General features: G+C 44.6%; 1 protein-coding gene across 6 annotated transcripts in view; it reads right to left on the bottom strand.

The window, feature by feature from the left end:
* The window catches only part of DUSP22 (dual specificity phosphatase 22), a 70,121-nt gene that overhangs the window by 42,467 nt on the left and 692 nt on the right, over positions 1-26,962 (bottom strand). For 5 of the 6 annotated variants that reach the window (XM_039462703.2, XM_039462699.2, XM_039462704.2 and 2 more), the window contains exons 2-3: positions 14,000-14,033; positions 6,524-6,606 (exon numbers count right to left, since the gene is read on the bottom strand). In XM_039462703.2, coding sequence (XP_039318637.1) covers positions 6,524-6,606; positions 14,000-14,033 — 117 coding nt within the window. Of the gene's footprint in view, positions 1-6,523; positions 6,607-13,999; positions 14,034-14,678; positions 26,955-26,962 lie in introns of those variants that run through there. The other variant, XM_074398375.1, reaches the window with a different exon arrangement.

Genomic DNA, 26,962 nt, shown 5'->3' with positions numbered 1-26,962 from the left:
GGTCCTCCTGTAGGGCCAAGCTTTTAATGCCAACCAAACGTCGCTCTCTAGAGATCAATCAGAAAGCCGCAGGAGCTGCACATGGGATTACTGGTTGTAATAACTTAGGAAAGGATCACTCTGAACCAGAGGCCACAGCAGCTTTGTAGAACAGGACATCCACAGGCGCCCCTGCTTACCCAACAAGTGAGGAACTACACAGACAGCCAACATAAGTGAGGCTGCACTGCACTAATCAGATCCTCTGGCTTCACAAATTGTTCATGATAAACCATTCTTAACCTGACTCTACTTTCACACCCCTAATGAGCCACAAGTGACCAAAGACATGGTTTCTCACTTTGGAATGAGGCTAAAGAGGTGCATATCTCACCGTTCATCAGCAGGCATCTGCAGGGGGTGCCTATAAGCTGGATTCAAGCTGAGTGCTGTGAGGACCAGAGAACCCTAGCATGGTAGCTGCCTGTGTGGGCTTGCAGGCCAGCTCGTGAGCCCGATGTGGGCCATGAATACTTAACGTCATCAAGCACAGGTTAAATGGACACTTATTATACCATAGAGACAGTGACAGTGCACACATAACTCATAGCACAACCGAGAGTATGAACCGAAGATACTACAGAAAAGGAGCAGAAGTCCTGAGCCTGGAGGGCCCTGATGGTGTCCCTCTGAGAGTTAGGAGAGCTGGGGCTGAGTTCAGAGGGAGGGGAGAATTTGTGTGGGCAACAGAGGGTGGGAAGAGAGGACAGAGGATACATACATGACTTCTTCAACTTTAAACACCCTTTATCCTCTTGCTTCTGGCTTGCTTTACATTTGGGAAGCCAACAAAACTTTTGTTCAAGAGAAATGGGGTGGATCAACAGAGGAGCATGTGGCAGGAAACCAGGATCCCTCCAGGAGCCCTCAGACTCACGGCCATGTGGCCACTGGGCATAGACCCAGGGAAAAAGGATGGGGCCATCCAAGCAGACTGGATGTCTCACCTTGCTGAGTTTCCTCATCATTAAGCAGGTAAATAAACACAGCAGTACAGCCATACAGATAACAACTAGAGGAAGAGGCCAACTACAAACAGAACTAACACAGTTAAAGTCTTGGCACCAACACTTCAAAAAAAATGTCTTTAGTGTTAAAAGAAATAATCACCAAGAATAAATGTCTACATATGAAAACATCCCATTCTTTTAAAAATACTGTAAATGGTTCACACTGAAAACAGAAAATACTCAAGCTGAACTCTAGCTCATAAAATCAAGTATAAATCATTTTTTCTCTACTTGATCCTATAATATAATCTTACAATACGTATCATTTTTAAAAGGGTAAGATTCTTCATTTTATAACTTAGTGAAGGCATGAGAATACCTCTTAAAACTTTTTTTTTTTTTTTTGGTTAATAGTGAGAAATAGTTTTGTTTCCTGCAGGTGCTCTGGTTAAATACACAGAATGAAAAATGAAACACTGAAATTTTTACATTAGAAAGAGTTCTGTTTCTTTTTTCAGGGGAAGGGAGAAACCTTTCATTGCTCAATATTATTTTCTCAGCAACTACAAACAATATCGGGTTTCTGATTTGAAAAATCACTGTCTTTGCAAAAGGAGTTTTCACCAGCTCTCAAACCTGGAGCCATCAGTAGACGCTGAAGACACTGCTCCAACCCATCCCCACAAATAAGGAAACACTTTTGAGCAAACGCAAGCAACTCCCTGACAAGGTCTCAAGCATGGAAACAGGCGGAGGAGGGTTGTTTTTTTCCTCTAAAAGAGGTCTGGGCGTACTTTCTACTGAAACTAATATATGTGGCAATGATTTGCCACCATTGTACTACTACCATGTACTCCAAAGTTTTGACACCAAAAGTGTAGTCTCGAAGGGCTATGGCTGGCAGGAAGACCCTTGCCTCTGTAGTGAGAAGGCCTCGGTTCCAGCCCTGGCCTTACCACTTGCTGACAGATAATGTGAGAAGTCACCCAGCCTGGTTATGCCATGGATGCCCCAAAATAGCACCATCCACCTTGCTGGACTCAGAGTTCTCAGAGGAAGTCATGTTCTGGCATTCTCTACCAACAGGAATGGCACGAACCACATTTTCTGAATTGCTAGGCATCATCAAAGGCTCAGTCAAATGCCTCCAGATTCAATGGCAGAAAAGTGATCTCATTTTCTGTGCTTCCACAGGCTCTGTTCCTACGAGATTTGCCATCCGCTATGAGCCACAGCTCTTCTCTCACTGTAATTAATATTTATAAAGCAGCTACAATCCATATCTTATTCATACACTAAAGGCTCTGCCAGGGAAGATCTTGGAACGAACTCATTTCTGTTACCTGCAGCACCCGTCCCAAGGCCTGAAACATAGTACGAGCTCAAGAAATGAATAAATCAGTAACCCTTTGTTTTCAAAGGGAAGAAGCATCTGGAAAGGGACAGGATGTGTGAAGAGGGTATTTGCAGCAAACAACAGTAAAAATCTTGCTTATTAAAAGTAAAGAAGAGCAACGCTCTGTGCTGGTGATGGCATGGGGAGAAAGGCACTTTCATACATTGCTAGTAAAAGCACAAATAGCACAAGCTTTTCCAAAGGTAATCTGGTAAGCTTTGCTAATACCACTAAGGCTATCAGGAACATTGGCTGTGCTAGGAGAGGACTGAGGCAGTGGGGCCTGCTGGGAAAATCCCCCATCTGGGAGAGGAGTCCCAGCTTCCCATCAAGCTACTCAGACAGCCGTGGGATCCCAGGCGAGTCCTTTCATGTCTCCCCAATGTCCAGGTTTCTGTCCGCCCAATGATGGAGTCAGGCTTGCTGATCTCTAGACCCTGTTTAGCTGGGATTTCTCCCAGAGAATGAGTAGTGGTATAGAGAAATGGGTCAGAGCTCTTCAGAACCTCAGATGTGAATCTAGGGCTGACCAGAGAGCTTTAAGGTCCCCAGGTTTCTGTTACGTTTCTAAGATCTTCATTCTGGAAGGTCTACTCCTTAGCTACTCTTCTGAAGAGGTAGTAATTGGAGACACCGGCCTCTTTCCCCTTGGCTGACCACCTCATCCCACTATGGTCCAGTGGGTAAACACATCTTGTCTCATCCACCCAAGACTCATCAGAGACCACTGCCTGGCCAGAGACAAGGCACAGCCTCTGAAGGCTGAGAACGGTACCTTCTATTTTCTTCTTCCAGCCAGGCTGCTAGGAAGAGTACAGGATGCTGTGAACACTACCCAAATAATAAGAGTCAGATCTAATCCAACCCAAAGCAACCAAGTCACAAGTTCCTTAGATCCTTCCTAAGTAAAATCAGTAAGTGCATAAGGACTAAAGTTGTCTTCGTCAGATCTTTCGTAGTGGGTGCATTTCGTAGCATGGTCACTGGTCAGGAGTTGTGACAGGTTACAGATCACTACCCCCAGAGAGGAAGGAACAGGCTCAAAAACTGTACAACCTTCCATTCTGCCAATGGCAGGTTCTCACAACAAAACAAGTAAAACAAGATTGAAAGGTGGCAGTCTGTATGAAGGCAGCCTCAGCCAGCAACAAGCCCAGGGTTGTACTGTCCCCTTCTTCCCAGGTGGGATGGCCCAGCTGCTGTGCCAGCAACCCTCTGGACCAGTGCTCACCGGGGAGTCTCCCTTGGGGGCCTCCTTATCTGGATCCCATCTGGATCCCCTGAATTTCAGAGGATATGTTGGGGTCGGGGGAGGAGTCTCAGTGGGAGGCACATCACATAAGCAAGCACATAAAATGGTTCCCGGCTCACAAAGGCTGATACATGTTGCACAACAGGGCTTTCAAGACTTTATTCCGACAACACAACCATGAACCTTCCAGAGGGGAATAAAGTGCGCTACATTTTCTAACTTGCATGACCACATCCAACAATATGAATACCCTCTCTCACTTAATCTCCATTACAAGAAAGGCAGACCTAGAGTTTCTAAAAGCCCTTTGTAATTGACACTAAGTATGCCAGAGCTTTAAACTCATTGAGAGGTTTGTTGGAAATGACCCAGAGAAGGTTTTGCCCAATGCATAGCTTCACAGCAGTAGGGCTCGCAGAACACCTGCACAGGTGCCTTAGGGCTAAAACCCTTCCATTTTAGATCACAGCTACCTTCCCACTTCCAAGCCCCAGACTGGGGCTGCCCAGTGAAGCTAGTGGCCATTCAATAAATACATACGGTTTTGAAGGTCTCAGAAAATAAAGGAGGCCCAGCTCTCTCCTCTCCCACTATTTATGCCTTCACCCTCACCTTAGGAGTGCTCACCAGCCGGGGGATCAGCTCACTGCATTTGGTTGACCCTGCACAGTCTCCCTACTTACCTTCATCCCTGCCCCGTTTCTCTCCCAGGATCAGGGCCAGCAGAACATGGAGCTGCTGAAGCATCAAACCCATCCATTCATTCCCCACTGCCTCTAAATACATCATTTCCCTGACTCATCTCAGGCTGCATGAGGCAACAGCTTCTGGATCTGGATTTGAAACTCAAGATAAAAAATTGCCTTTATGCCCCAGGCAGACAGCTAAATGAAAGATTTGATACTTCTAAGACCATAACTTAATGTGGGCACACCAATTCAAATAACTTTTGGTGCCTTACTTTTCCCCACTTGTGCAATCAGAGGCTACTGCTTTAATTTTTAAGATAAGAATATATCATGAATTACTTGTGAAGTTAAAAACTAATAAAATGCTAAGGGGGCAATACTAAACTGCATTATGCTACAAAATAGTGGTATAACACTTAATAAAGTCACATGGAAGTATTTAATATGAAGCTAAGATAATAACACCCAGAGACAACAGGATGTCTCCAAGTAAAAGCCATCCCTGTGAAGAAAAAGGGCAGCATCTCCATCTCTCTCTCTCTCTCTCTCTCTCTCTCTCTCTCTCTCTCTTTCTCTCTCCCTTCTCCTCTTTTTAATGGCAGAATTTGTCCTTACAGACTGAGATAAGCAAGGAATAAAAAAGCATGTGTGGTGTGTTCTGTTGGGAACACAGTTTGCCCACAGCTCCGAGGTTTTACACAATCAGTGGGCTCTTTATACCTGTGTTACAGCCCCACCTGCTTTACTCGCCAGCCTGTGGTTTCCTGAGTGATAAGGGCTGCAGTTCTTTGATTTCTAACACTAGCAGATCTCCTATCTACATAGAGGGTTACAATGTGAGCAGATTTAAGGGTCATGTGCACACACAATAATGTGTTCCATTAAATGGAATATAAAGCTGGGAGGCAGGCCTGGGGGCTGAGGGTGGAGAGGGCATCTATGCAATGTATTAAAATAAAGGAAACCTCAAGCCTCATCTTGTGATTTAAGAGGAAGTCAATCATGACAAGTTTGCAGTTTAACTTACCACTTGGCCATAGCTCGGCTGTATTTTAAATGCAAACTATTGTTGATAGATTAAAAAATGGAGTGGCTATTTTCAAAGAACCATTGGGCTCCAAAAAAATGTTTTGTTGTTGTTATTTCCAACAAAATCGTGCTGGAACACAAATTACAGCACCTTAGCAAAAATATTATGAGCTAAACAATACAAGGAAGTAAGAGCTTGGAGATCTGGAAAAATTAACTGAGTTTTGCTCACCACCTATGATTTTCTGGTACTACCATGTTTAGTAGAACATTTATTACTCTACATTCTCATCAGTTTTAGCTTGCTTTATACTAACTAAAATCTGGCAGACCTAATGGCTAAAGAAAATAGATATATTTAAAATAAAAACATTACCTACTCTTGCCTAACATAAATCTAAATGAAAACAGCTTGAACCAGAATTATTTCTTTCAGAATAAGCCACCCCTCCCTTTCCAACACCCCACCCTAAAATAGAAAAACACATACACACATCACAACCACACAGCATTATTTTCTAAAGGGAGGTAACCTGGGCTCTGTCAAGGCCAATAAACATAAATAGACTTTACCTCTAGCCAACAGCTCAAACCGTCCATTAGGGTAAATTCAAAGATGTTTTTGGAATTAGTGCACAAGCAGACACACCCTGTTTACCCTGAAAACCTAAAACACAACAGCTTCTACACCAAAAGTCTCCTTCTACAGCGGCCCTGGGAAACCTCCAGGGATGATTTACCTTCCATTTTCTCTTACTCCTGAATGCCAATGGTGGCTATTGAAGCCTAAATGGGAAAAAGTCAGGAAATGAGCAGGCTGAATTTTTTTGGATTCTAAAACCAGAGATAATTCTGAAAGAAATGAAAATGGGTTTTAAACATCCTTAAGATTCAGAGGGAATTGCAGCATTAGCTTATTCTTAGGCATTTAGCCAAGAAAGCCAAAGTGGCAAGCCAGCAGAAGAGTGATCAGAACAAGCACACACACTTGTGCCATGCTACAGACACTGCGTTAACATGAATATGGCCTGAACACAATGGGAATACCACCAGAGATCACGAGAGTACGCTGGCATTGGAGAGAATATGGCTGCCTTCATTAACATCATATGCACTCCCACAGAAAACAAACGAAGACACCCACACACGCCCCACGGTGCTCTCTTACCTCCAACATGGGCCTGGCACTATCGTGGACAGACAGAATATGTGTCACCTTGTTCTTGCTCAATTGCTCCGCGTCTCTGGCATCTATCATAGAAGAAAGGGGATGGACATTTTGATATCTTTGCAAGTTAATTACTTCTAAAGTCTAGCCAGAAAAAAGCCCACAAAATGACTTGCATATTTCTTTCCTAAAACTTCATAACTGATCATACATGTAGGGAATTTAGGGCTACTGTTTTCATATATTTTGCTTAACTTTATTTCTGATTGTCTCATCTTTTGACCCAGAGTAAGAAAAACACTTTATATGACAAACAAGAGCCCCTTTAAATTATCCATCCCAGAAAGGCCTCTATAATTTAACAGCAATCTCCTCTCACTCCCCCTTAACCTAAATAGTTATTTCGAAGCCACCTGCTCTGTGGTCCCTAGACTGATGCCACGTAGCCATAAAATGCCATATATCATAGTTCAATAACATATAGCCAGTCACTAACCAATGTTATTTCTATAAACTGATGAGAATTCCTGCTGGACAATTTTTTTGTAATCACCAAGCTCCTGATTTGTCTATTTTTTAAAAAAAAAAACAAAAAACTTGAGCGTCTATTTTATTCTCTAGAGCACTCCCCGAGACAACTTGAAAGTGTGTTTCAGGCTACAGTCCTTAAGCTTGGCCCAAATAAACTCTCTAATTTTGCCTCAGTTTAGGCAAAATTTTTCCTCGTAGGCAACAAAAGTGTTAATCTCGAACTTGAAATGCACTTAGATTAATAAACATAATCTTGATGGATTCCATGGATTACATTATCAAGAAGGTAAATTTAGGAGACCATTTTGTAGTCAGCCCTTGTAAGAAATGACCTTAGGTCAGTCTTTTTGCATAAGACACATAACATCAGGGATATTTAAGATACTTTTAAAATTAAATGACCTCTTAATGATTAGAATTCTTAAAAAGCTAAATACAAAAAACCCACTAACTCTAAAAGACAAAGGAACCTGGCCATTACTTCCTTCCCCAGATGTCAAAAGCAGGGACAGTTATGGATTTAGACAGGACTGTGGTTTGCATCATCTATATTCACTTTAAAGCACAAATAAAAAATGAAACTTTCTGGAAATTCCAAACAGAATTGTCTATCAGCTATCAGTTGGCTATTAAATGATCTCCATATGAAACTAAGCAGATAACAAAGTTATATTCCCTTCCAATGTGCCTACCTGCAAAAAGAAGACTGAATGGTGTAATCCCCTAAACTGGAACTCTTCTACTAAGCTACAAAACAGGGCCAGCAGGAAATGAGGAGGTCTGCTCCCCAACAGCCCCATCCCATCCTGGCCAAGCTTTTCAAATTGATGTAAGATAAAAAGATTGGAAGGCAAATGTTTAGGCCGGGTGCAGTGGCTCACGCCTATAATCCCAGAACTTTGGGAGGCCAAGATGGGAGGATCACCTGAGGTCAGGAGTTTGAGACCAGCCTGGCCAACATGGCAAAACCCCATCTCTACTAAAATTACAAAAATTAGATGGGCATGGTGGCATGCACCTGTAATCCAAGCTACTTGAGAGGCTGAGGCAGGAGAATCACTTGAACCCAGGAGGCGGAGGTTACAGTGAGCCAAGATCATCCCATTGCACTCCAGCCTGGGCAACAGAGTGAGATTCCACTCAAACAAAACAAAACAAAACAAAAAAGAAAGTCAAATGTGTAATTATCATGGTTCTGGAGAATATTTCATGACATCAGAAAATGCTCAGTATATAATGTAAAGCAAGTACCAAACCTTAAATACAACACAAATTCAACATATAAAAATGCAGAGACACCATGTTGGTCAGGAGGTTGTAGTGAGCAGAGACTGTGCCACTGGACTCCAGCCTGGGTGACAGAACGAGACTCCATCTCAAAAAACAAAAACAAAAACGCAGAGACAAACACACTGCAGGGAGCATGGTGGGATGGGTATAAAGACAGCCCCAGTTAAGAGATGGAATTACAAGTGGTTTTTTTCCCTTTATAGTGTATGTGTGTGTGTGTGTGTGTGTGTGTGTGTCTATTCTACATGAGTGGCTCTAAAGTTTAACACCCTGTGAACTATCAAGAGGCTAGTTAGAAAGGCGGATTTCAGAGCTCAAGCTTAGTTCCTGATCTACCCTGGGGCTGAGGAATCTACATTTCTAACAAGCCTTGATGATGAAGCAGAAATCAAGAAAAATTTTCTAAATATTCAGCAATGTCAGGAAAAAAATTTTTTAAGTAATATTAAAATATCAGTTATATTTTAAGACTCTCTTCATTGCTCCAAACTTACAGGCTTCAAATTCCAGGATATTGCTTTCCCAGATTCATATTCTTGAGCTTCAAATTTAAGGCTACTGCTTTGATGTATTTTGCCTAATTTTATTTCTAATTGGCTCATTGTTTGACCCAAAGTGAGAAAGAAAAAACCTTTTTATATGAGGAACACGAGCCCTTTAAGTTATCAGGCTCACAAAGGCATCTACAATGTAAGCAGTCTTTCCTCACTCCCCCTTGAGCTAGATAGTTACCTTGAAGCCACCTGCTCCGGATGGGAGTCATCTACAAAGCACATGAGGACTCACTTTAAATCCCCCACCTCTCGCAAGTTGGGGTGCCAGCAAGGCTAGCTTAGAATTAATTAGGCAGAAGCTAGAATCATTTGGGAAGCCACAAGCAACCAGTCCCCACATTCATACCAAAATGGGATTTACCAATCACCACCAGTATGGACATTTTAGACATGGAGTAAAAGAGACAAAGCCAGAGCTTCAGCATTCACAGAACCTGGAGGAGGTGGGGCAGGGACCCGGTAGCGGTGGGGTAGCCTGACGGGGCCAGCTCATCTCACCCTCCCTGCTGGCTCCTCCAGACGCCCACTCCACATAGCATTTGAGTTTTAACAGTCAGTATTTGTTTCAATCTACTTTTCTACTTTTACAACAGCTTTATTGAGATACAAGTCACATACCATAACATTGACCTTGATCAAGTATATAATTCAATGGTTTCATACGTTCACAGGACTGCACAATCATCAGAAATTATTTAGAGCATTTTTTTCACCCAGTAAATACGCTTTTATAATACAAAGTAAATCTTTTTAAAATGGCCTGGGGGGGAAAAAGTATGTATTTCGGAATACAGAAGACCACTCGATGTCACCCACCAGCCAACAGACAGCTGGACTCCAAAGCAAAGGGAAGCACCCCTGGGCCAGCGCTTCTCCTCATTCTCACTGCACACTAGCACCACGTTTGCTGATGCATTCTTTTCCATAAGGCACGGACTCTGCCCACTTACTTGAAAGTGCCTAAAATGCTTAATCAAACCTACTGGGTGATGACACTGGAACTTTCATTCTTACAGACTTCATATTATTGATTTTCCTGGAAGGTGAACTGCAACAATGAGCAGTGAGGTAATGAGCTGGGAATCTAGCTGTAAGGCTCAGGGTGGAGTTCCCCAGCGTGCACAAACACAAGCTTGTACATTTCACACTAGCTCCTCCTGAGCACAGACCCACAGGGGCAGAACTTCGCCCTTCCGGCTTAATGTAGGATCCTCCAACCAGCAGCATAGCCTCACCTGGAGGTGACTCCACCCCAGGTCTACTTGATCAGAACCTGTACTTTAATTAGAACCCCAGACGGTCATGTGCACCCCAACATCGAGCTCCAGAGGGAATAAACTTTGGTGTGGTGCCAGTGGGCCCCTCTCCAACTGGCAATCACAAATGCAACAGGTTATAATTCATAAAACCAACAGGAAGGTTACCAGTTAGACTTCATGTGGAAGAAAAAAATCTGGGTGGACATATGCTGATCTATTAAGCATGGTTATCTTGTCCCAGTAAGGGGACAGCAGACCACCTCTGACCAGCCTGGCCTTGTCCAAACAATTGGGGATCCACTAGGAATGTCTGTCTCACTGGCAGACACAAAACACAAGCTCGATTCTGCAAAGATCATCTCCAATGCACATCAGCCACATATCCACAGTACCTAAGAGTGTTCCCACTTTTCTAGAATTTTGTGGACATCTTCAAACAACGAGGGCTTACTCTGTCAGCTGACATCCACTGTTGGGGGTGGCAAGCTGTAAGGAAGCCACAGACCCACCCTCTGGGCTCAGGAGGGTCTGCTCTCTGTGGCTTCCCTTCTGGCATTTGGGCAAGGCTGCCTGCTGCACCCTGGAGCCTCAACAGAGAGGCTCTCACCAAAGCATCAAAGACCCAGAGACCGGGCTCCAGATCCGGGTTTCTTCGTGGTTCTTCTCCAGGAGGAAAAATCACCAGGTGCGGCAAAACTGTTTGTTGATTCATTAAAAAGTTTTTGTTTTTTATTTTATTCAAAGGAAGTTGCAGAGTGACATGCAAGGGATCCCACTGGCAAGAAGGAGGGAAGAGGAGAGGAAAAGAAGGGAGGGAGAGAAAGAGGAGGAAAGCGGGAAGGGACGAGAAGAAATGGGAAGGGGAAGAGAAGGGAGGGGAGGAAGGAGAAGGGACAGAAGAAGGGAGTGACTGTTCATGTTTCTTTCTACTTTTCTGTACTGGTTCTTGTGTTACAAGAGGGGTGTATTACTTGTGATTTTAAAAGAGCAGGATGAATGACTATATGAGACACCATGCCAGAGCACAGATGACAGCTAGATTCACCTCCCAGGAAAAAACAAAGAGGCCACATTACACATTGGGTTTCTACCCTTGCCAGCTAATGCCACCCAGCTGCCTACTGCAGACCTGGCATCTATCAGGCTCCCATGGCAGCAGCAGTGAGTGTGTGGGTTCTCACTTTTCAGGGCCCCTGGAACTCAGCACTGAGCCCACTGAGGGCATGATCCATTGTCTGGGTCAGCCCCACTACAGCCCTGTGAGGCAGATGTCGCCTTCCCAGTCTACACCCCAAGATGTGTAGCTCGTCTGAGGATACACACTGGCCCAAGCACAGCACTCTGCAGGCCCCTTCCTGTTCTGCACCTGCTCCTGGACCCTGATAACCTGAGGACAGGGATGCTGGTCCACATCCAACTCCCAGCACATTGTGTGTTCCCAAGAAGCTTGTGCAATGAACAAGTGAATTCACAGCATGATGGGGAAAAAAATACTCTCTCCTTCTAGCCGCTTGACAATTCACTGTACTCTCATTCCAGTTTTAGATAAACCTTGTACCTGAAAAATGCTTAATAAATATTTGGCTAAAGAGTGAATAAAACACAACCTCATACCAATATCCAAACAACTTAATAAACAGCACAGCATCAACCACATGAACAAGGAGAGGTGGTGGACTGCTTACAACACTCTCATAGATGAAACCATGAAGCACGAGATCCCAGAACATGGAAGGAGTCCTATGTCATTGAATATTTGGAAAACAGGTATAGCTTGTAGTATGAAAAGAGTTTTAAATATTTCCTTAAAGCTGTTCTTCCGGTCAGGCGCGGTAGCTTACACCTGTGATCTCAGGACTTTGGGAGGCTGAGGTGGGCAGATCATGAGGTCAGGAATTCGAGACCAGTCTGACCAACATGGTGAAACCTCTTCTTTACTAAAAATACAAAAATTAGGCAGGCGTGGCGGTACACCTGTAACCCTAGCTATTCAGGAGGCTGAGGCAGGAGAACTGCTTGAACCCAGGAAGCGGAGGTTGCAGTGAGCTGAGATTGCACCTCCGTACTCCAGCCTGGGCAACAAAGTGAGACTTCATCTCAAAAAAAAAAAAAAAAAAAAAAAAAAAACCAAGCTTCCCTTCCAAAAGAAGGCAACTTTTCATGATTAAGGCTAAAACTCTCACATACTGTTGTCAGAAGTGTTAAATTTGGTTAATATTTATTAAAATGTTTAATTTCAAACTTCTCCTCTAGCAATTCTACTTCTAAGAACTTATCCTAAACTCTGTTCTCAAAAGATACTCCCTTTCCCCATGAGAGCAGTTAATAACTCACAAAATAACTCTTAAAGACATTTGCTATATTAATGTATCCTGGCCCACCCACCACAAAGGGTTTGCTGCTTTTTCAGAACTACAAAGCTTACTAATTTAGCAAGTCCAGTACTATTTTTAACACCCATAGCAATTAGCAGCTGTCAGCTCCCTGTGCTCAATTCTCTTTGAGGCCAATTAGTGAGCTTGGGGGAGACAGGGGAGTGAAAATAAACATTATACAGAGTGCAGAGTGAAAATAAACATTATACGGAGTACAGAGAAATAATAAAGACTACTTGTACAATCAGTTTGAATCTAAACTCAGAAATTTCAGCAACATCCAGAAAACCGACAGGAGTGGCCATGTTCTGGCTTGTTAGGGGAGGGAGGGGCATTACCTGCCTATGGCATGGGCTGGCTCTGTCCAACCTAACACAAGTGGGGACTTGTCTGCAAGCTTCCCAGGTCTCTCTCATCCTATTAAGGGCCTCTCTCATCTCTATGTTCCCACCTCATCTCAGGGATTCACTTACGCAGACTCAGAATGTCACATGGCAGGGGGATGTGGCCCCTCCCTGGAGGCCGGCAAGCCCAGTGACCACCATGCTTTAGGGTTGAGTGAAAATAGTCAACAGCTGACAGCAAATCAATCAATACTGAACAAGCAGCAGGGATATGGGTGAGAAGAAAAGCAGCACCAGATGAGAATAATCTGCCAGAGACGAAATTGTCACTCTTGTTTCCCAGGTAACTTAAACAGAACAGGCTTCTGAAAAGTTATCAATAGTAACTAAAAAATGAAAGTGGCAAAAGATTGTAAGTCACGTGATTGCTAAATGTGCCTGTTGTCTACCATCTTTTGATGATAATGTCCCAACGGATGTGGAGTTAAAAGGAGCACCCAAGGCAGAGCTGGGGCCTGCACAGCCTCACACCACTCCATCAGCTGATGGTCAAGGGGTTGGGGTGCAAGTGGTGGCCACTCCCAGAACAGACTGTAGACCGAGTCTACACTCTGCCTGTTAATTTCACACATGAAAGCTGATCTTTCAAACTGAACCCACTTTTGGTGGAAACAGCCCAAGAGTCCATGAACAAACAAATGGAAGAAAAACGAGGCCTATGTACACAATGAAATATTATTCAGCTTTAAAAAGGAAGCCCATTATGACACATGCAACAACACGGATGAACTGATGACACTGTGCTCAGTGAAGTAAGCCAGTCTCAAAAGCACAAATACCGTATGATTCCACTAAGAGGAGGTTCCGAGAGTCGTCAGATTCATAGAGGCAGAAAGCAGAATGGTGGCTGCCTGGGCTGGGAGGAGAGGAATGGGGAGTTAGGGTTTAACGGGGACAGAGTTTCAGTTTGGGAACATGAAAAGTCCTGCAGAAGGATGTTGGTGATGGCCACACGGCAATGCAAATTACTTAAAGCCATTGACCTACATGCTTTAAAATGGCAAAGATGACACATTTTATGTTATGTGTTTTTTACCACAACAATAAGAAAGCAAGAACTCACCTTTGAAGTTGCCAATGTACAGGCCGGGCAGGATCTAGAAGAGAGACAGACACAGACATGAGCCCAGCAGACTAGGTAGATGGTGTCACAGAGGGGGGCCTCCGCCAGCAGCAGGGTCCCTGCACACGCCAGGCGCCACCCCTAGTACAGCACCTCCCTAACAGATATGTGGGTGACCCAACATCCCCAGCAGCCTGTGGATGGCTGCAGGTTGGTGCCCATGGACTTGCTGAGTTTAGGGCCTGGCTTCGACCCCATCATCCTCACCTACAGCCCTGCCATGCTGGTGAGCATTCTGAGGGTCCAAGCCCCCAGCCCTCCCACACACCCTGCCCCCACAGCAGCTCTGCACTCTGCTGCAGGAGGCCACTGCATACATGGTGCCCACTGCGGGCGGTTACGCTCCCACCCACCTTACCCTTGGCCTGTCCTGAGCCCCGAGTCCAGGGTCAGCCCCAGCTCAGTGCTGGCAGCCCTCTGTGTCCCCTGTATAGCGATGCTATTGTGAGGGCATGACCAGGTGAAGGCCCATCTTTCTGTCAGGCAAAACTCCTTGGGCAGCAAACGAATCCTGCCACTCACTGCTGCATCCCCAGCCCCGGGCCAGGATGATGATCAATAAAGGGCTGTTAAATAAATGATCTAACCATCAAACAGATGCAAGTTAATAAGAACATACATTTGTTGCAAAATCCAACTTCTTCTAAGGCAATGGTTCTCAAACCAAACTCCCCATCAGAACTCCAGAATCTGTTAAAAATACAGATTTCTGAGCAAGCCCTCTTCTCTACCCCCAGTCCCCATATGGAATGATTTAGCAGATCAGCAATGAGAACTGGGGGTGGTTTCTTTCACGCCCCATGATTTGCAAAATAGGAAGCAAATTCTTGTCTTGCCAGCACTTTGCATAGACATTCTGAAATTTGAATAAGAACACTGTACCACTCATTAAAATATGCTCACTGTATCACCTGCCATGATTTCCAAGCACATACAACCAGCTGGTTTTGGTGACACTTCACCACACATCCCTGATGTCCTAGCTTTGCCCTCCTGTCTGCCACTCCCATCCCCACAGCACCCCATCTTCCTTCACTCCCATTGAGAAAGTCAAAAGAGCCTATGGTACAGTTCTTCATGTTTGCTAATTTCTTCAAGCATCTTCCTGATCACCCACTGCCTCGCTAAAAACTAATGGCTCATTGACAGTCATTCCAAGGGATCTATCGTGGCTCACGTCAGGGCAGCAGTGCTAGGCCCAGGGTTAGCCTCTGTGCAGAGGGATGACCAGCCAAGGGGCCATGTCATGTATTGACCAAACTGAGAAACCCAAAAATGAAAAGAGGTTCTGCTAATCATTACCCCAGAACAACAGGTAAAACCCAGCAGTGACCTGGGCACGGGGCTGTGTGATCACCCTGGGTGACTCAATACCCGGAGTGGTCAGGATACAAAATTAGCTTGGAGTGTTCCGCATGGGACGGAGCTCAGTTATGTCCATGACTCAAGTCACCAATTGGAGGCAGGTCGGGGAGCATGTGAGATGATGTCTCAGAGGAAAACGCCAACATCCACTGCCAATGAGCTGAAACACTTGACAGGTCTTTCTGGAAACGTAATCGGTCTTTAGGATTCTCCTGGGAGGAAGGGTGGAGTCTATCCTTTATCATCCTGTTTGAAAACACAGGAACAACGCAAGTTCGCCCTGGATGTGGATCCCGCTGAATTCTCTGGCAGAGCTTGGCTGCACAGAACTTTGCTGTGTGTAGTCTCTTGTTCCTGGGGGTCTCTCCTGTCTTTATTAGGATGTGGCAGTAGATGCTAAAGAGCATCATTGCCACATACGTTGCTCTTTTGGCTAGTGGTGCAATGACCCTGCCTTGACCAAACTTTAGTCAGGCTCCTCTGAGTCCTTTTCTCCACAAGGCCTGGTCTTTGGCTGAGCAAGTCCAGTTCGAGCAAAGACCTGACAAGTGTATCACATGAGACCCCACCATGCTCCTCTTCCTCCCTCCCTCTCTGAAGTCTAATCTGGCTCCCCTGAGGGGTATTCCACCCCCCCACCTCGCCCTGCCCTTGGCTTTCCATCTACCCTGGCCCCTGCTGTATTGGAGCTGAGTCTTCCTCCATTGCAATAGTCTTGAATAGGGTCTTCCTTACTGGCTTAAGCAACTGTCATAATCACTTTTCTTTTATAGCAGTGACTGCAAATGGCTCCATATCCCTACAGTTATAATTATTGGGCGATTTTCTAGATCAAAATGTTTCTAGAATATAAGCTCAATTCACACAGGGGTTACAATAGTAAATACTGAACTCATATAACTGTCCTACCAAATTAATTCTCTGCCCAAAGTCAGAGAATGTATCACAGTGGCTAAACTTCCTGAGGCACCGTGCTGGGCACTCGGGGTACAGTCCTGACTTACAGAGACAGAGCCCTGCCCTCATGCAGTAGCTCACATAGTGAAGGTGGAGGTGACCTGACCACTCTGGGGTCACAGAGGGCTTCCAGGAGACAGTGACACTCAGTAGACCTGCAGCGCAAGAGGAACGGACAGACAGGTAAGAGACAGCAGAACAGTCAGCCTGGAGAAAGGGCCCTGCGTCTATTGGGGGCAGTGGGAGAGAAGTAGAGAGAAGGCAGGGGACAATGGGAAGAGCTGGTCCCACACAGCAAACCCTGTGGTCACTGGCCACTATACAGACTCCTGGTTAGGTGCTATGAAATGAAATACTGCTAAGATGCCTAAGACATGTGGGGCTGTAAGATGATCTTAGGTGTTTTAACTTAATATATCTTGAAAATGGTATGAAAAACAGAAAAGGTACAGCCATGTGCAAGTAAACAGCCTTTGTCACCATGCTCACCTCTGTGATGGGGATGGCAGGGTCCTGGAGGAGGGCTTCTGTATTTCTCTCTGAGCTCGCCTATGCCACCTCACACTCTAGCCCTATGCATGCACTATGTCAATTTACTTTTTTAATCAAGAGGGATCATCTGGAAAACAGATTATGGGCCATTTTTGCTTTTTTTCTTTGTATATCTACTACCTTCTCTAATAAACACAAACTAATAATTTTATATTATCTCTAAAATTAAATGAGGGCATGAGAGTAGATCATTTCCACATTCTAATAGAACCAACCATGATTTTATGACTCCTAAATTCACCCTCTGGAGTCTGGCTCGCTGCAGGACTGTCTCAGACAAACCACTGCTTTCCCACCCTGTTGTCAAGTCCTCCTGCCCCCAATGGTGCCACCTTTTCCCAAACACCCTGAATGAAAAACCTGGAGCTCCCACCACCGCAGCATCTCTCTCTCAATTCCCAGCTCCCTTCCTCCCTGGAAGATCCCTCACAGTCTCCCTCCTTAGCCTTGCTCAGTGCTCAATTCACACAGGGGTTAAAATAGTAAACACTGAACTCATTTCTCTGTCCTACCAAATTAATTTTCTAAAGCCATTCTTTCTGGGTGATTTTCTAAGTTAAAATGTTCAGTGGCAACCCTTTTCCTTAAAACATCAAGTCCAAAGATTGAACTAAATATTTAGCATGGCTTCCACAGGCTGGCTCCAACCTACCTCTGAAGTATTTTCCCCCAACTTCTTTCTGATATCTAGCGAAGCTAGGTCATCCCATTCTCCCAATACCCCTTAGCAGTCCCACTTTGCAGTATCACTTTCTTTGCCCCAAATATTCTTTCTAAACAGAGAAGAGGTACCCACTGTTTGAGGTCGTTCATCCATTGGGTATGCTTGAAAATCACAAACCCTGCAATGGGCATTTATTTTATTGGTTTTCCAGTCTCTGAAACCCTTTCCTAGGTTTGGGGATACCCTGGCCCCAGAATGTCTTGGCAGGAATAGAAGCTGTCAATGCCAGATCCCTGCTCACAGAGGCCTTTGCTGCTACATGGGTGTGACCTGCATGTAAAAAGTCTATATACCAGCTACAGGGATAGCCTAGAGTGTCCTCTTTGGCAACAGAGGCAGCAGGGCTGGTCAGTGTCCACTAGCTGTAGCATCAGCATCTTGTGGTAGCCCCAGAAATGTTCTCGTTGACAAGTTATACCATCTGCTTCTGCCAAGGTAGCCCGAGTCTGGCTCTCCAGCCTTCTGGGCTGTCTGCCCTGTTTTACCTAAGGTAACTACATTTGGATGCTGTTGCTTACAACCAAGGACCCTGATGTGGGCTTTCAACCTAGAAAAATACATAAATGCAAAAGAGTGACAGAGACCTTGAGGCAAGTCGCAGGCACAGCAGGTCTATTCCTGCCCTGCCTCTGGTCCTGAGACCTACCTGCCCTGCTAGGAACAGCTCAACCAGGAACCTCCCAGAGATCACTCCAACAGTAGACTCTGCTCTCTCTGGACTTCACTGCTGCTCATTTACTTCCACGCAGCAGCTCTCCCATTCATGTGCTCCTCTTTGAACTTTCCAGGTTCAGCTTCTTAGAGCCTCCCCTCTGAATTCCTACAACAGCTTCCTAGTGAGCTCCCTACCTCCAGACTGACTGATCCTTCCAAAGGATTCCTCAAACTGTGCCAAGGTCCAAAGTTGATCATGTGACTCTTCATCTTAGGGCTCCATGTAGCTTTCAGCATGAAACTCAAATTCTACACCTTGGCAAGGGATACCTTCTAGACGTGGACCTTCAAATGTCTTCAGCCCCACCCCAAGCCTGAAGGCATTCTCCAATCTCACCCACATCTAAGGAGGTGCCCATGGTACGATCAACCAACATGGCCATGCAGAGACACAGGCCAGGGACCCCAAATTCCAGGCGGTTCTATGGGAAACAGCCCAATTTTCAAATACTGTCAATTACATTTTAAAAACAACTAATATACTATGGTTGACAAGTAAAATCCATCTGTGGGCTGACCAGGGCCCATGGACCTCCAGTCTACGATCTCTATCTGCTGCCTGCATCTTTCTTTGTTGAACTTGATTAGTTCTCCCTTGGGTAGGTACTCAAGCAAATGCTTCTCTTATGAATGAATGAACGAACAAACAACGTGAATAGTGTGAAAAGAAACAAGAGAGAAAAAATGATAGTGAGTGAAACCTGATGCAACCTGTGCCAGGGAGATGCAACACTGCCCCTTTCTGCCCTGGGTGGGTTTCCACATGGGAAACAGTGCCCAGCCACACCTGTGGCACAGGGCTGGTGCTGGGCAGAGCAGCGCCTGAGGAACTGTTCAGCAGTGTGCTGGCGTGGATGGGAAGTCTGACCTGAGGGGGCACCTTGTCAAAAGGCATTGAAAATGAGTATTTTATATGCATTTTAAATACTTTTGAGTAACATAAAAAGAAGAACGAATTGTGTCAGTCAACCTTTAACTTCAAGTTTCAGACCAGGAGACTGAGCTAGAGTTTCAAGGGCTAGAAATAGAAAGCATATTGCTCAATCCTTCTCTGTAGCCACAGTATGATTCTCTTCCACATAGAATTATAAACAAGATTAAGCAGGGCTGGTTTCAAGGAGACTAAATAAAAGGCCCACGAATATTTCAAATTCTACAGTAGTCAGCTTCATAACTCAGACTGGAAACCCCAGAAGTTTGACCCATCTACTTTCATGATATTATTATTGCTGATAATCCCTGAGCACAGCGAAAGAGAACATGAAGTAAAATGGAATAATTTTCCAGCAGAGATGATTTATAGAGGAGACCTGGGAAAAACAAGGTGTTCATCCCGGATGACCAGTCAGCTCATGGAGGAGCTGAGCTCAAGCCAAAAGCAAGAAGAGAGAGAAAATGAAATCATTACTATCTGGTAGAAAGCAAGGACAAGTTGGGGGAAAAAAAAGTCTGTAAATGCAACTTGGAATTCCTACTACACTAAATGAATAAGCACAGAATTGATGCTAATCACCTTTGGGCCTCTGAAACGGCTGTTCTTTCCCTTTGCTGGGGATGCTGTCCCCCACTCTTCACCTGAGCAGCCTCCCACAAGATGACCATCTCCAGGGAGGTCTCAGTCCAGACCCCTGAACTCCCTGGCAGTCTCTCTCTCATATTATTTTGTTTTATTTTCTTCACCACGTTTATCAGTGGCTAAACGGCTTTATTCATTACTTTCAGATTGATCTCGCAGCATGGGGTGCATCTGTCTTGTCTCCTAATGTATCCCTAAAACCTGCCCAGAGTCTACCACACTAAGAGGCAGTCAGTGAATAAATGGTGATGAAATGGCACAGGCCACAGAGGGAGATGGTCTCTGTCATTCCACAGGTCAAAGATTCCTGTTTTCTGTTACAAGACTATCTGGGCTTAGACAATACAGGCAGAATCCTTCTGCAGAAATGCTTTGAAATCATCCTAAAGGTTCTCCATGCTTGATGGTTCCTCTTCATGGAGACCTTCACAGCCATGTGTCACACTGTGCTAACTCTGGCTTCACAGAAATGCAAAAACACAAATCCTCGGCCAGGAAAACACACTTAAGCACAAAAGAATACTGCTTATAAGGCAGAAAATATTTTGAGTTTATTTTTTAAACATGTATTTTAGTCTTTCAGGATGCATGGAATCTAAGAACCCCACCCAAACAGACATTAAAAAGCAAATTCCTGAGCAAGCAGCTGCACAAGGCCGTGTGGGATGGAGGTGGCGGTGGAATATTAATTCTTTCTAGGTCAGAAAGGACTTTCTGGGTTTCAAAGCCAGGCATGAAGGGGAAAACTTTGGTGGATTCCTTGAAGGGTTAAATGTCACAAAGACTTTTAAAATGCCACTTGGCCATGGACTTAACCACTCTGCATGTAAAAAGGAAAGAATATGAGAATACTCTTCTGGGCCCTTAGAACAAACACTGCCTTTAACATCTGTTCTTCAACATGAAATAAAAATGTAATATTAAAAGGGGAAAAGAGAGCACACTTGGGGGCGGTGTAGTAGAGGAAGGGAACCAAGACCCCACCCGCACGTAAGCCATCTGTCAGTCCTGCAGCAGTGGCTCAGTGTTCATTTCCTGCAGGAGGCTCCCCTCTAAGCTGCGTGAGCCTAATCTGCATGGCAGGGTCTTCGTGTCTTTCATCTACAGGATGAAACAACCCACCACAGGATATACACAGAGCCTTTACGATAGCAGTTGCTCAGTTAATATAATGCGATGAACAAGTGTATGTATGGATGACTTGATTATGCAGTCAGACAAGTCACCTGCTGCCAGGTGGAAACAGAAGAATTTTGCAGCACAAAGGTGCCTGACCTTCCAGCCTCTTTCCATATGAAAACAGTGTCTCAACCCTGTAAGCCCTACTCTACCTTTTGATAACTCTCCAGTTTCAGATGACACCAGCCTCAGGAAATTCTGAGAGGAAGAACCCTCAACTAGTGGTTCTCCACTGGGGATGATTTCACTCCCCAGGGGAGATCTGCCAATGTCAGGGACATTTTTGGTTGTCACAGGTCAGGAGGAGGTGCTACTGGCAACCATTGTGTGATGATCTGAGATGTTGCAAAACCTCTCACAATCCACAGGGCAGTCTCACAAGTAATTATCCTCAAATGTCTGCAGGTGCAGCCCTGGAGGAACACTGGTCTATGTCTAGAGGGGACACATTCTCCTTGAATTATAATCCTTTCCCAACTACACTCCCTCATCTTCCTAAGAGAGAAAGAGCTATCCTCCAACTGTCAGTCACATCCAAGGCAGATGTCATCACTGGAACCATGGATGGGACAAATCCAAGAAGACTCAAAACAGACTGTATTTGCCCTTTACAGTTTGGAAAAAAATGTGTTCTAATAAATTTCCATTTGCTTCTCCTAGTAACTCAAGTAGTAACTGGGGAAGGTATCATTACCCTCATTTTAGAACCAGTAAGGAGACAACTGGATTAGCTAACCACCTAAGGTCTTTTAGTTCCATAATCTATGAATCCAGGAAGGAAAAAAATCCTGAAGCTTAGAAATATTTAAGTGATTTGTTCGAGATTACACCCCTGAAAGTGGTGGAGGTGCCCCAGATGAGGCTTTTTGTTAACCAGCCCCCCCTTTTTTTTTTTTTTTGAGACGGAGTTTTGCTCTTTTTACCCAGGCTGGAGTGCAGTGGCATGATCTTGGCTCACCGCAACCCCCGCCTCCTGGGTTCAAGCAATTCTCCTGCCTCAGCCTCCCGAGTAGCTGGGACTACAAGCACGCGCCACCATGCCCAGCTAATTTTTGTATTTTTAGTAGAGACAGGGTTTCACCGTGTTGACCAGGATGGTCTCGATCTCTTGACCTCGTGATCCACTTGCCTCGGCCTCCCAAAGTGCTGGGATTATAGGCATGAGCCACCATGCCCAGCCAACCAGCCCCTCTTAACAACAGTGGGCTCCCAACAGAAACAAGATGCACCCACTGAAGTGAGGCCTCCCAGCACCATGAGAGACTTCCCGAGAAGTACGGGAATGGCAGCCGTTCCCACCAGGCAAGGTGCTTTCAGAGGACACAGAGCAGGGAGGGAGGAAGAGGCCACACGACCAGACAGGCCGGATGCTTGATGAGCTAAATAAACCCTGGCAGTCAGTGGAGGACAAGACGTCAACCAGAGGGTCCGCATATCCGGCCCTAGAATGGCAAGGCTTCAGCCCACTTTTAGGAGGATCAAGGTAAAGACTTATTACACATGAGAAGCATTTGGGGCAGCCTTTTCTGACGTGTTTGGCTAGAGATTAGTCGTTTGTTTTGTTGTTAATGGGGTATTGTACTGAAGACTAATAATAGACAGTGAGGATAGGAGTTTTGTTTACAGGCTCTCCCCACAAAGATTTGAGGGTTCAGACTCTTGAGAGAACTTTGAGTCAACTAGGAGTGTTCAAAGGCTCCACAGGAACACAACATTTGCATCCAACAGTCTGTGTAGTTTAACCCTGATCTTACCAGAGACATTCACCAGATTAATATCTTAGCAGCATAGTGAGGCACTCTGCATTATGGCTGAGCCAGACTGTGGCTTTGAGTCCAGGCTCTGCTACTTACCAGCTGGGTGACCCTGACAGTTCCCTTAATCTCTGTGTATATCAAGAAATAGGCATGAAAATAACAGGATCTACTTCATGGAGTTGTGGCTTACTCTATGTGGTGAAGTACTCAAACACACAATAAACTCATTGGCAACCATAATTTTGGCCAGCGCGGGGCATCTGTTTGGGAATTGCACACACAAACACACAAAAACAATGAAAAAATAGTTTTCGTTGCTTGCCTTTTACTCCCTTCTTTATCAATGTCAAACATGAAGGAAGAGAGGAGGTGATTCTGCCTATTTAACAAGCAGTCGAAACTATGAGGAGCTTTATAAGTTAGTTTTTAGGAACTTTAAAATTGACTTGGGATGAATTAGCATCCCAGCTCAAAGCAAAGACCTTTCCTAACTTCAAAATCAATAGAGACTGGGGTCCAAACCCAGTTTCCCCCTTCCTAGCACTGGACCTTACTTATGCTACCTAACCTCTCCAAATCTCCATTCTCCAATCTGAGCAAAGATCAGGTCATCTGACTCCATAGGGCTATCGTGAAGCTGAGATTTTATAAAGTGAAACAAACAAAGGTTTCACAACTGCGGTGTTGCTATTTTTTTTTTTTTTTTTGAAACGGTCTCACTCTGTCACCCAGGCTGGAGTGCAGTGGCACAATCACAACTCGCTGCAGCCTAGTCTTCTCGGGCTGAGGTGATTCTCCCACCTCAGCCTCCCAAGTAGCTGGGACTATAGGAGCATGCCACCACACACTTGGCTAATATTTGTGTGTGTGTATTTTTGGCAGAGACTGGGTTTTGTCATGTTGCCTAGTCTGGTCTTAAACTCCTGGACTCAAGCAGTCCGCCTTCCTCAACCTCCCAAAGTGCTGTGACTATAGGCACGAGCCACCGTACCTAGTCCTGCCTTCATTTTCTCATCTTTAATTTTCTAGAATATAAAAGCCTTCTTCCCTTCCATCTTCTATATAATCTGCTGTGTATACCTAACTGAAATGGGCACGATATTCTGCCATCCAGGAGACCGGAATGCACCGATTTTAAAAAAAGCCACCATGGGAATGTGAAATAATAAAAACTGCTGTCCCAAAGCAGTCAGAATGGAGCCTGCCTTGTTTAGACCAGAAACGTTCTTTTGCCAAAAATGACCAATCCATATGAGATCTGAAAGAAATCTTGTCACAATAACCTCAGGGCACACACATTTCAAGTTATGTTAGTTCCAAAGGCATTGCACATATTTATAAATGTTCTTAGAAAAGCATTTCTAGGGTTAGTACCTTCCCTGGATTCTGCAAAACAACCGTTCTTTTTTTACCGTTGGAAAAAATATGAAGCCTTGTTCCAAGTCACACAGTAATGTAAGGAAAAGTTCTAGCTAAGGTTCTTAGTTACCGGCCTCCATCAATCTACTTTCCCACTAATTAACCTGGTGATTTGGGGTAATTCCTCCTGATCCCACATTAAACCACTGTGGCAGGATTCATTGCCTGAGCTGAATGCCCCTTCTAGGTCACTTTCATCCCATCTTCGGCCTTCCCCACTTTCCCAGAATTGCTTATTTTCTCCTCTGGAGCCTCTACTCCTCCCTACCTTGTCTTTGTTCTCTCCCACACTCCCACACACATACACACCCTGTGTTGTGCAACACAGCAGCCATTAGCCACAGTGACTATCGAATCCTTCAAATGTGACTAGTCCAAAATGAGATGAGATTTAGGTATAAAATACATGATGATATAAGCGATCTGGGCATCCGGAGATTTTTCCTTTCACAAAGACATAGTAAAAAACATGAAATCTTCCACAAGTAATTTTATATATTGGTTACATATTGAAATAGTATTTTAATATATTCAGTTAAATAAAATATATTAAAATTAATTTCACCTGCTTATCTTTTAATGTGGCTACTGGAACATTTTAATTACATATATGGCTCACATCGTATTAGTGCTGGACAAGTGCTGGTTTATACTGAGGGTTCTGTGAAGGATCTTTGGGTCATTTACCACCGCACTCCCTCTTCCTCCCTCCCCACCCACTAGCACAACACCTGGCTTATAGTATGTACATAATAAGTATGTGTTGAAACAGTGAAGTGTCTAAATCTCTCTATACATACATTTCTTAATTTATTTTTATTTTTATTTATTTATTTATTTTTTGAGACAGAGTCTCGCTCTGTTAACCAGTTTGGAGTGCAGTGGCCTGATTTCAGCTCACTGCAACCTCCACCTCCCAGTTCAAGTGATTCTTCTGCCTCAGCCTCCTTAGTAGCTGGGACTACAGGCTCATGCTACCACGCCTAGATAATTTTTGTATTTTAATAGAGACGGGGTTCCACCACATTGGCCAGGCTGGTCTTGAACTCTTGACCTCGTCATCCACCAGCATTTGCCTCCCAAAGTGCTAGGATTACAGGCGTGAGCCACTGTGCCTGGCTTATTTCTTCATTTATACACTGTGGATAGAGTCTCTATTCACAATACAAGATAATAAAATAATCAAGAAATTTATTACTCATTTTGAAAGGTCAAAAGTATATGAATATTACTGCTTTTGTTGAAAAGCATGAAAATAATGTTGATCCCTTAGGCAAACATCTGTATTCCTAAATATATTTTTTAAACTGTATTAGACAAATACTTCAAATTAAATGTTGAAAACTGTGAAGAGTGAACAGCTCAAGTGGGAAAATCTGTAGAATTAAGGAAGGAAAGCTGAGGCATCACCATCATCAATGGGGAGGCAAAATGGAGCCCATAAACTTATGATGACCATCTTTGTTGTTCTGTTTTAATCTAAAAAGCAGAAGGCTCGTGGTGCTGATGGATTCCAGTACTCATGGGACTATAATACAAGTATTTATCCAAGAGAGAGTCTGTTTCCAAACTTGATCACTCGCCAAAAAAAAAAAAAAAAAGTGAATACAATTCTGTTTACCAAAATACCTCAGTACTGATATGCAGGCCCCAAACACACAACAGTACTTTCATAAATTGAGTAACCAGGACAGGGCATGTGAGAAGTTAGACACGTTTTCCCCCCACTGATCCCCACCGCATTTTCTCTTCCCTACCCTGAATCCTCATTTGGAATACTTCAGGTCCAAGACCCAAACCACTGCAGACCCAGTGCTGAGGGGCATGAAAAACAACACAGTAACATCGCCATCCCCACCCAGTGTGGAAGCTGACAGTAGGTGGACATGTGGGTGGGTGGAGCACAATGAAAAAGAGAAGCAGAAAGACGACTCATCTAATTCAGGACCATTCAAAGACCTGCAAAAAGGCAGTTGTCCTTGTTGAGGACTTGGTGAAGTCTTGCGAATCCTTTCTTGAAACCAGCCAAGTACCAAGTACCAAAATGCTTAACCGTGTTGTTGACATGAACACACTCCAGCAACTCTCAGCTGCAAGAGCTGTAATCCAGCAACTTCCTTGGACAGGAAAGGCTATCCCACCGCCTGGGAAGTGAGGAGCGGGTAAATCAAGGAACACAGGCCGGGGCCCAGAAACGGGACAAAGTGGAGCAACACAGATTTTCTGGAAGGCCTCACCAGCGCAAGCTGCCAGCAACAGGTTGCCCGTGTCGCAGAAGTCACATAACCTAATCAACTCGGAATCTTTTCTCTCCTTCCCACTCGTCTAGCAACACTTAGGACTCCTAACTTCTCTGTTCACAAGAAAAACTTATCTGCGCTTACAGGCACACACACAGAGAATCTGAGGAGAAAAAGGAAATTACCGAGGACACCCATCTACGCCCGTTTACTAATGATGTGGGGGGTGATGCTTCAAGAGCGTAGTTTGGGAGCGAAGGGAGGGGAAAAAAAAGAAACCACATCCATTCCGAGCTCAGCTGATCTCCCGGCAGAACAAGTGTCAACGCTTTTAAAGGGCACGGCTTGTTTCAGCCACAAAAACGCACCAGAGGGCGAGGCTGGTGGCGGGGGGCTGCCTACCCGGAAGCCGGGTGCGGG

Source organism: Saimiri boliviensis, chromosome 4, assembly GCF_048565385.1.
Source record: "Saimiri boliviensis isolate mSaiBol1 chromosome 4, mSaiBol1.pri, whole genome shotgun sequence".
Classification (NCBI taxonomy): domain Eukaryota; kingdom Metazoa; phylum Chordata; class Mammalia; order Primates; family Cebidae; genus Saimiri; species Saimiri boliviensis.
This window is presented reverse-complemented; position numbering and strand designations above follow the sequence as displayed.